At 43.4% G+C, this 10,801-nt stretch overlaps 1 protein-coding gene, 1 long non-coding RNA gene and 1 other non-coding gene across 3 annotated transcripts; 2 read left to right on the top strand and 1 right to left on the bottom strand.

Annotated features, from left to right (window-relative positions):
* Positions 1-347: 347 nt before the first annotated feature.
* Positions 348-5,041, bottom strand: GLRX5 (glutaredoxin 5). Its single transcript, XM_035539935.2, has 2 exons — positions 4,687-5,041; positions 348-1,117 (listed from the first exon to the last, which is right to left on the bottom strand). The coding sequence occupies exons 1-2, from the start codon at positions 5,009-5,011 to the stop codon at positions 939-941; spliced, it is 504 nt and encodes a 167-aa protein (XP_035395828.1). The 5' UTR covers positions 5,012-5,041; the 3' UTR covers positions 348-938.
* A 206-nt stretch (positions 5,042-5,247) lies between these two features.
* LOC118244734 (uncharacterized) lies at positions 5,248-10,167 on the top strand. The gene is made up of 2 exons (XR_004777629.2): positions 5,248-5,648; positions 7,168-10,167. It is a non-coding gene; the product is annotated as an uncharacterized LOC118244734 (long non-coding RNA).
* On the top strand, positions 6,599-6,871 carry LOC118244872 (small Cajal body-specific RNA 13). Its single transcript, XR_004777676.1, has one exon. It is a non-coding gene; the product is annotated as a small Cajal body-specific RNA 13 (non-coding RNA).
* Positions 10,168-10,801: the final 634 nt, after the last annotated feature.

Raw genomic sequence — 10,801 nt, 5'->3', positions numbered from 1 at the left:
ATTTCACCTGTTTATCCTATGTTTGAAGACCATATTCTATGAAGAACAGCACTCCAGAGGGAACACTTGGAAATAAAACAAATCTAAGAAGATAACTTAGTAACTACCGAATAATGCAGTAGTTACTGAAGTATTCTGCTGTAATGTTGTAAACTAGAATACTGAAGTCTTAAAAAATTCCCACATTTTAGCTGTGACACAGAAGAACTCCAATACACAAAGTATATAACCGGGGGGAAAGCCACTTCGCAAGAGGTAGAAAAGGTTTTATAAAATCTTTAGGCACAATTCTTAGCAATCTTTTAAAAGCTAACAGAAAGTTACAAAGTAACAACGACCATTATACATGTATTTGTACTAGTATGTTTATTTTTTACCCTTTAGAATAAAAGTATATTTCATGCACTCTCATATCATCTTTTCTACTATATTGTTTGAAGACTGTTTCCTCCTATATCATACAAGATACATTTTACAAGCTCTCAGGAAGTCTTATCAGGAGTTATACAAAAGAAGATGCACCACTACTTCGCACTTTTTTTTGTTAAAGGAACAAGGGAATGCAAACACTGTTTGCATAGGTTCATGTAACAAAGAACAAAGAAACAAACTCAAAATTCATAAAAATAAAATTATTTTGGTTTACTCCTGCCCTCAATCAAGAGAATGTTTTTAGAAGTGTACTTGCTTTTAAACATGATTTCCACAAATGTATGCCTTACAGTGCAGTGGTTATACTCAAATTTTCACAACAATATCCATAAACCAAAATACTGAGATCACTACATTCACCATGAGCTAAGAGACAGCCACTGATAAATCTTAGTGTCAGTTCAAAAAGATGCCTTCTTTGAGCTGAAGTACATAAGGCTTTACTGGTAACAAGTTCTTATTGAAGACTTTCCTTATTCCTGTCACAGCATCTTTATTCGCTCATTTTACTTTTTGTCTTGGTCTTTTTCTGCATCCAGAAGTGCTGAGCGGATTCCTAACTTCTTCAGCTCTTCTACAAGATCTCCATTCTGATGCATCTGGAGGAGTATATCACAGCCACCAACGAATTCACCATTGAGGTATACTTGTGGGATGGTGGGCCAGTTTGAGTAGTTTTTTATTCCTGCATAAAGAAAAACAAAGGTGTTAAAAGTTTCCCCTCTCCCCCCAAAAAGAATGGAATTTTAAACAGAATACAATTGCTTCAAGCTGACAGAACTACTGATATTTTCATTTCTTCCCCATTGTGGCAATAACTTATCTATATAACAGTAACATTAAAAGAAAAACTATGTTAAAGTTAGCTTTTGTTCCCATTCCAACTCAAGGCACGGGTTGAAAGATACAAAGTCAGCTCCTACACCGACTTCAAACATGCTGGAAAAATGTAGTGTCTCCCTTCCTGCCCAGGAAACAAGCAGTATGGTTTTCATTCAACCAAAGAGGTGGGAAATCTTGAAAACCACTGAGAAATGTTTATACCCCTTTACCTTTTATATTTCCCAAAGGAACTTTAAAACATTTCATGTTTTACTAAATTCATACAGCTATAATTTAAATTGCTGTAATAAGAAGATGCATTCACTCCTCTAGAAGCCGAAGAAATTTTAAATTGCTTTATCTTGCACTGCCAGACCTTACAGCCCAAGGGAGGGGCACAAAGGTTGAAGTCTCTCAGAATTCACTATATCAAACAGAGCTAGCTACAGTCACAATTATGAAGTACAGAACTAAAGTTAAAAACCGTACTTCATTAAAGACAAAGCCATCCAAAAATATTAACTGACCAGATGATATAAATCAAATCTCAAATTGCACTGAAAGACATCAGGAAAAAAATATACAGAAGAATATGTACATCAAGTTTGCCACTTTTAAAACGACCTTTCACACAAAGCCACTATTTCATAAAAGATTAAAAAAGCCAGAAAGTCACATACCAGTGGTTCTAAAAAAATAATAGCAATCTAGAAAAACTTTTGCTGACAAAGTATCCCTAACTATAAAGTACAACATCAGCTAAGAGATTTTATTTTGACTTAATATTTTGTGCATGAACACCTAATGCTTAAAAAGCCCAAAATAGCAAGTTTTCCTTAGCACTTCACGAATACCTTTCTTGTTCATTCAGGCACAGTTTGCAAAAGTTAGAAGTTTTGGTCTGAACTTGTGTTTCGATGTTGAAGAAAAGTAGTACTTCTCTCAAACATTCCTTGGCCTTTGAGTACTCCAAAGTGCTCAAACTATCCCCCAAATCTTTTTATGCTAAAAACTTTTTAACCCATAACTGTCTCAATGAAGAACTGAGTCCCAACACAAAGTCACGCTCAGGGATAACCCTTCTCAAAAGAGCCACTGTAGATATAAATAAAGTTTGTTTCTGTTAAGATACTGTAATGCTAAACATGAGCTGAGAACCAAGGGCACCATGTAACAAATCTTCTGCTAATAAGCACTCCAGGGTAACATTACTCCTTTACAGAAATATTTTCTTCAAGGACCAGGCACTGATAGCACTTTCAAGGCTCTACTCAACTACAGATAAAAACATGAACACAGTCTAGCTGGACTGCCCTGTGTGCTGCCCTTCACATATGACACAAGCTGCTTTAACTGTCTGTGTGCTGGAGCTCGACCAGATTACAAACTGAGTCTGTTAAATAAACCCTTAGTTTAACATGACATTTACCAAAACTGGTTCAGTAGTGCTGACACAAGTCAGCCCGGTCTATGCCTGCTGCACCGAGGATGCACTTCGGCGATGAACCCTTTGGCAGTGCAGACACTGCAAGGAACTTCCTTCCCATTCCCTGGAGGTTAACGCTTCCCTCTGTGCTTCAGAAGCTGCAGGCTTCTCTTTTCAAACACTGTTGTAAAACCTTACTCCAGTTTAAAGCTTGAAGAGCTGAACCAGCATATCAGAAAGCGACTGTGAGGCCACAACCTGTGCAAATTGCTACTGCAAGGGGTACCAAGAGCACTCCCCCTCTATTTCCCCAACTCCTGAGGCCAAATCTGAGCCTCTCTTGCCAGCACTAGCACTAATGAACGATGAACATCAGGGAGCTGATTCAAGCAACCAGTCTCACTCCTACCACACTCTCTACAGAAATGCAACACATTTTCATGGACATCAGTAGTACTGGTGCAAGCATGACTGAGGAAGAGCTAGTCCAAGGGTGGGAGGAAAGATCGAGATCACCCTCATGGCAGAATCCAGTATAATCTGAGGGTGAACTACAGCAGTTCAAACTGGTTTAAACCACCACTCTTCCAGTACGTAATCCCAAACTTCTCTACCACCTTAGTGACCTGAACCAGCCCTACCATATGTATCAGCTGAGAGTAGGATCACTTATGGCAGAGACAACTCAGAGAAACCTGAATTGCTGTAGAACCACAGCCCAAGAGAGAACATTAAGGTCTCAAAAACCAGCTTTGGTAATGAAGGATTTGTGTCAGAGAAACGTATCCTCAGCTCACATTCAGATAAATAAATCACTTGACAGAGGTACTAGTAACTAGTTTTACAGATCTGAAAGTGCTTTTAGGTGAAAAGTAAGGGCATGGAGCTGTTTTTACAGCTTGTCCTATTATAGCAAAGGGCAAGCTTCAGAAAGATCAGTTATAGTTCAGCTGAATTACATCAACCTCAAAATACCGTGTTCCACTAGGTCCAGGAGAGAAACCAACCAGCACTTCAAACACGCCTGAAGCACCATCTCTGCTAGCAGCCAACTCTTAATACAAGTGCTGCGAACAGGAATATGCGCAAACATTTACGTTATCCTCAGCTAAGTGCATAGCTGGTGACCAGCACACATGCCATATTCTCCTTGCTCAGGAAAGTGTGACATGCTGGGTATTTGACTTTTCAACACCTGAGGCCAGGAGAGATGAAGAAGGCCTTTAGACAGTTGCTGTTGGATCACATTTGGCAACCCTCCGAGCTACAGCTTCCAGCAGCCCAGCCCTCTCCTGTCAGAGGCTGCCAGCCACAGAAATTAGCATACACTGGCTGGTTAGGGTGCAGTCGGTAACGTAAGTGAAGCAAGGTAACAGCCCACTGGCCCTGGGAGCTGTGTCCTTCCCTAACCGCTCACATCAATGTCCATCCCTCCTGCTGGCTCCTGCACTCACCTCGCTGTGCAATGACCCAGGCCCAGCTGCAAACCCAAGGACCCCATTAATAAATCCAGCTGGTTCTGCACACAGCTGGGCAAGTCAGCTCCTGGTAGGTTAACACTGACAAAAGCACTGCCTGTTTGAGGGCTCACAGAAGCAAAAGAGAAATACTAATGGCTCGACTTCAAGAGTTTTAGACTGTTTGGGTAAACCCTACAATTGATTTTTCTCCTTATTAAACAGTTTTAGTAAGCCTTACGATTAATAAGTTTGGACACGTAATAAGGTTTGGAAACTGCCTAGATTTGCTCGTCTGCCAAAAGCAGCAGCAGATGTGCTCAGAAAATTAAGGAAGCCATGTGCAGCACCAATGACCCCCCGCACCCAGACGTGAGCACAGCTGTTGTACAACCCCAAGCGCTGCAGCCAGGCACTGAAAAGCCTCTGCACACAACAGGGGTTCCTCCGCCGGCCCTGAGCTGCCGGCTGGTGAAAGACCCTCCCTACACAGGGGCCAGGGGCCGCCGCCCCCCCGCCCCCAGCCTCCCCGCGGCCTGCCCCGCTGACCTTGGCGGAGGTCGGGGTCCTGCAGCACGTCGTGGGCGCGGTAGTCCTCCACGCCGTGCAGCCGCAGGATCTGCACCACGGCGTTGCTGAAGCCGCAGAGGGGCTGCGCGGGGCTGCCCTTCATGAACACCACCACCGGGTGCGCCCGCACCAGACGCTCCACCGCCTCCCGCGACCCCGAGCCCGAGCCCGACCCCGAGCCGCCGCCTCCCTCGGCCCCGCCGCCCTCGGCCGCCGCCTGGCTCAGCCGCCGCCGCCCGGCCCAGCCCCGCACTGCCCAGCCGCTCCCGGCCAGGCGCAGGCCGGCGCGCAGCGCGCCACTCATCCTTCCCCGCCGCCCGCCCGCACCAACTGCCCGCCCCCGCCCCGCTGCACCGGCCCAGAGTCAGCGTTATTTGCTGATTGGTAGAGAGGGGGAGAGGTCGCGCGAGAGCTTCGCCTTTTCATAGGTGTAACAGCTGTCAATCAAATCCGACAGCCAGAGGCGTGCCGCTCCAGCTAGCTTTGTCCCGCCCACCAGCGCTGTGCGGCAATTTGTGGAGCGGACAGCGCTGCTGCGGCGCCAGCGACAGAATCACCCGTCAATCCGCGGCCAGCGGGCTAGCCCCGCCCACCCCCTGCCGCCATTGGCCAGTCTCTCCGTGCTTTAAGGGGGGTAGGGCGGGAAGGGGAGCTTTTTCCGCTTCCGGTGCTGGCGGCGGGGGGGTCGCGGGTGGACGTGGGGGGCGGGCGTGGCGGTGGTTGAGCTGCGGCCGGCTGAGCTGAGGGTGCTCAGGAGCACTGTGGGAGGCGTGCGGAGGTGCCCCCCCTCAGCCGGGGGAGCGCCGACTTCACTTCGGGGCGCGTCGGGTAGCAGCTCAGTCTGCGAGGAGCTCCTGGGCAGGCCCTGAGGCCTTCCCTGGTTCTTCTCCGAGCGCTTGGAGATGAGCACAGGAGAGTTCTGCAGCAGCGGTGTCCGGGCGGTAAGTGGGAAAAGGTACGGAGAAACGCTCCTTCGTACTTAAAAAGCGCAAACAGCGTGCCTCGCAAATAATAAATTTAAGTTTATTTTTAATTTCCCATTAATTTAAATTGTGGTTCTGGAAGTTTGGTGTGTTAATAGCCACTTGTATGACTTGCGTTCATTAAAGAAAAAAGTCCCACACGTACCCCACCCCGTTCAGCTCCTCTGGGAGCTTTGCAGTCGGTACCAGCTTTTCTTAGGAAGGCAATGCTTTCTGTGCCTCGATTGTGTGGACCATTGCTGCAGCATTTGAGTGTATACATAGCTATGAAAAAGTACTTCTTAACGAGAATCTGAAGGCAAAGTTTGCATATTGTATTGCAGATGAGCATTGTATATTGTATACATGGGAGCATGTTTTCCAGTAGCACATAAGAAGTCACCTTATTTTCTTATGCTCAAGACAGAGGAGTTAATGCTTGTTAATCACAATGCATAAAACACAGAAAGGCTGTTTACTATGTATATGATATGATCCAGTTCATACTGGTTAAAACTAGTAAATTCCCCAAAGATCATGTTTTTCTATTTGTCATGTGGTTTTGTTATATGGAGTCAGAGGCTTAATAAGTCTTAAGTGTAAGAGGCCCAGTGGTATACTTCGTCACTTTTAATCTAGCAGAAACACTCCTGCCACTCTTAAGATTCTGGAGATTCCAGAGGGAATTACATGAAATTTGATTAAAAAGAAAAAGCTTTTTCTATGCTTAAAGTTAACTCAAAGTTTTCAATTAAAAATAATAAAAAGTTGGAGGAACTTGATACTATTTGCATTCCTGTATATCATTTTAGCTGTTTCTACAAGGGGGCGGTTAATAAAGTGTGGAGCAGGGACAGCAAACTCGTGTCATAAACCCTTGTGAGGTTATGCTCCTTCTGGGAATAACATAACCACAGTTGCAGCTTAATCCTCTGTAGTCGAAGAGATGCCCTTGGTTGGTGGTACTCTGGGCAGACCAGGCTTGCAGAGAGAGCACTGACGGGAGGAAGCCGAGGCATGCCTGTAAGAGTAGTGGCAGCAACATGCGCAATATTCCTCTAACAGCTCACATTCTGTTGTCACGGAGATAATGACTCATCCCGTGTCATTATTGATCTATCAACAGTAAGAGCAATTTTGCAGTTTGATATTGTTTAGCAAATAGAGTAACTTCTGCTGAACACTTAAAAACTGCTATAAATGTTGGAAAGCTTCTCCAAAGTGTGTGTGCTGGGTTAAACAGAAGTACCTGAACTCAGTTATTTGTTGCAATGATGTGAGATAACGATAAACTTAACAGAATGTATTTTAAAGAAAACATTTAGTGCTGTCAAATGTTTGTGTTACAAAGTATGCAGCATTGTGTAAGGGAATAAACAGTTCTCGCTGCTGATAAGACTTGAACAATTAGCCCGTGTACTCTGTACTAACAGAAATAACTATTTGTTATCTGGTTCAGTCTGCTGTTGGTCTAAGTGAAACTTCTTATATTTTCCAGATAATGGTTTAAATTGCCTGCTGAGAAGAAATATTAATGGGACTTCCATGAGACTCCTGATGTTTTGTTGATGTTCCTGTTAGAAGACCTATTATCACCTCCTTTTGAAAACAGCAATCAAAGTTGATACTCAAACTGCAAGGCTTAAACAGGCAGTCACAAATAAGATTACTTCCAGGCATTCTGCAGCTGAGCAAAATGAGTTCTGAGTCAGTGGTTTTGAGGTTCTTCTGTAGTACACAAGCAGTTAGACACCTAAGAATATTACAGTTTTTTCTTCCTTTTCGAAGCTGGGTACCTGTGTCTTCGTGACTTGTGGCAGAGGCTGGAAGTGAAGCCCCTTATGTGTGAGAACAGTTGAGCTCTTAAGTGGTTTTATCTTGTGAAGCTTCTTAATTGGCATGGTTTGAGCTCCTGTTCTGAATGCCAGGTAAATAATTTGAGGCATACAATCTGGGCAATATCTGGTGGCATTAACGTATCCTAAACTTTGAGAGCATTAGGAATGCTTAAAATGTACCTACAGTTCTGGCCTGCACAGTTAAAATCTGTGTGGCATGCTTAAATTGTGAATGCTGAAGAAGCAGCTGTGAACAGTTCCCAATTATTTGGGAGATGTACTAGTTTGAAGATGTTGCGCAACAAGCAGCAGAACTGTTGAAATGCTATATTTTTTTCTGGTAAAAACTCAAGTTTCATGGGGAACTGACATTTTAGAATCTGAAGTGTATCTAACTTTTTCTGGATCTAACCAGGAGACCTATAAGCAAATTTGTTTCTGAACTAGATGAATAATTGAATCACACTTACACATTCATAGGATACCCCCAAGAGGGTGTTTGCATTAGCTTTAAAATTTAACAGTCCATTTCATAATTGACAAAGGCAAAGGATATATATGAAATTACGTAAGTCAGTTGTAACAGATGGATGATCTATGTGATCTGAATGAGTTGATTTGGATCATGTAAGAATGCCTTTGGCAGGGAGAAGTCGTGCTGGTAATCAAAGCAAAAATGTTTGAGCCCAGCATTTAACAAGTAGAACAGAACGTTCAAGCTTGAATGCAGACCTTGAAACTAGATACTCTTTATGAAGATTTCAAGCTTGACTCAATAACACTTCCCAGTATATGCCAGTTCCTGCTAAGTCTGCTTTTGGAATTAAGCAATAGAAAGAGACTTGGATTCTAATACATGCATCTCCTGTTCTTTGTGTTCACTTTTGACCAGTGTTGAAGAACAGGGTCCTGGGCCCTGAGCATCAGGCCTAACTACGTATGGTAATCTTTACAAATTGTTATGTACTTATGTTGTGGTTCAGCCCGGCTGGCAGTCAAACACCACACAGCTGTTTGCTCACCCTCCCCCCTCCCTCTCCAGGATGGGGGAGAGAAACGGGAAAGTGAAGCCTGTGAGTTGAGATAAAGACAGTTTATTAAGACAGGGAAAAGAATAACAACAACAATAATAATAATAATAGTATTAATAGTAATAATGTGTACGAAATAAGTGATGCACAATGCAATTGCTCACCACCCGCTGACCGATGCCCAGCCTATCCCCGAGCAGCCGGCCCCCCACCCCGGCTAGCCACCCCTATATATTGTTCAGCATGACGTCAGATGGTATGGAATACCCCTTTGGCCAGTTTGGGTCAGCTGTCCTGGGTCTGTCCCCTCCCAGCTCCTGCTGCACCCCCAGCCTGCTCGCTAGCAGGACAGAGAGAGGCTGAAAAGTCCTTGGCTTGGTGTAAGCATTGCTCTACAACAATTAAAACATCAGCATGTTATCAGCGCTCTTCTCATCCTAATCCAAAACATAGCACCCTGCCAGCTACTAGGAGGGAAATTAACTCTGTCCTACCTGAAACCAGGACAACTTAAAATGCTGGAAGTGGCTTCTGGTTTTTCATAAGCATGGGAAAACCCTAGGGCATCTTTTGCCTGTAAGGAATTCTTGTTCCCTAGTAAAGCCCTGGAGCATGTTCATGGCACAGCTACCATGATAGGAGTGCTTTTGTTGGCTTGGTTTGTTTTGAGAATGTGCAGCTGCAGAGGCAAGATCTCTAATGTGCATTTACTTACTGTCCACGAGGGGGCTCTGGCAGGCCGGGGCTGAATGCTCAAGGTCCCCAACGGAGTTAGTTCACTAAAATGGCAGGCTGTAGCAATAGGATGCCAGTTGCCCCTGGGGTGATTAAATCTGTTCTGCAAAGTAATTCTGTCTCATTGTAAGAAATACTACATCTATTGGAAAAACACTTCCCGAGCTTTAATAACAGCAGTGGGTAAATGATCTTTTCCATGGGAGAGGGCAGATGCTACCCAACGTGTCATTACATGGGGATTTCAGCTGTATGAGAAATTTCTCCAAATAAAAATTCAAGTGGTTTGCACATGTCAGCATGTCTGTAAAGTACCTGGAATTGTTACAGAGAACCTTAAGTATGTTTTTATCTTAGCAGTGTAAACTTAGTGCTGTGACATTTCAATAAAGATTTGTGGCTTTTGTTACACAGCCTTTGGTCTTTTTTTCTAGGAATGTGTTTACATGTTTTAACAGATTTTTGACTTCTTATAACTTCCCTTTGAAAAAGAACTGCAATCTAACTTGTGCTGTGAGCGTAAATCATGTGAATTGCTGTTGCTTAATCTTTGCTTGACAAATCTGTATTAAATTCTGGGCAGCATGGAAGTTTTTTGTTTAAACATTTGTCTTCAGTTGTTACTGTTAGCAATGTAACTTTGTTAGATGTAGCATAAATAAGCCCACTTCTGTAAATGTATATATATTGAGGGTAATTCTCAGCTCTGGAAATGCTGAGGCTAATTTTCAGCTATACACATTTGTGGCAGTGCAGAAGTGACATTGCAGGAATGAAGAAAGTGAGGCTTAAGTGAGAAACTAAAATGAACCAATATGATCAATGACATTATAAAAATCTAGTCCCGCTATTACTTGAAGTATTGCGCAGAATAAAATCTCCCTTGCTTGTGTACATCTTTTCACATGGATTTAAGTTTTTGTCGATTTGAATTGATTTGACTGAAATTTGACTGAAATTTCTTGTGGGTGTTGAGCAATTCTTTATGTTCTACTAAAGAACCCAAATTTGGATGAGGTAAATGATAAATGCGCTGATTCTCAGAAGACAGCTGTGGTGTGGAACTTGAGGGCTTGGAACTTCCCTGAGAACTCTGTGAAAGAAATGTGCCTGGAAAGCTGCCCACGTTTGGCTGCAGTATGATGTTCTGGGAATATTACTTGTATATGTGCAAACTAAACTGAGCTAACTTTTTTTCCACTGTGGTATTGTCCCTGTGTTTTTGAATTTTTTGTGGACTGAGAGGGTCTGCTTCCATAAACCCCAGTAGAGGGTTTACGATGGTACTTCTGGAGCAGCGCAGGATAAAAACAGGAATAGAAGAGCTTTGGGTAAAAAAAAAAAAAAAAAAAAAAGGCTCTGCCATGAACAAGCTGGAGGGGAGTAGGACAGAAAGGGCTAAACATGAGTGGCACGCTGTTTAGCAGCTTCCTTGGACATACCTATGGACTTATAGGATTTAAAAATGAAGTGTACTGAAAAGATGTGATATTTAATTGTAACACTCACTGGGCTTATACAGAGGCCT

This window comes from Cygnus atratus, chromosome 5, assembly GCF_013377495.2.
Source record: "Cygnus atratus isolate AKBS03 ecotype Queensland, Australia chromosome 5, CAtr_DNAZoo_HiC_assembly, whole genome shotgun sequence".
Classification (NCBI taxonomy): Eukaryota; Metazoa; Chordata; class Aves; order Anseriformes; family Anatidae; genus Cygnus; species Cygnus atratus.
This window is presented reverse-complemented; position numbering and strand designations above follow the sequence as displayed.

Bases quoted from the DNA above. Each gene is read 5' to 3' on its own strand.
- GLRX5 (XM_035539935.2), bottom strand. From the start codon at position 5,011: ATGAGTGGCGCGCTGCGCGCCGGCCTGCGCCTGGCCGGGAGCGGCTGG. The intron at 1,118-4,686 runs GTCAGCGGGGCA...TTCTTTATGCAG, and splicing joins GGACCCCGACCTCCGCCAAG to GAATAAAAAACTACTCAAAC.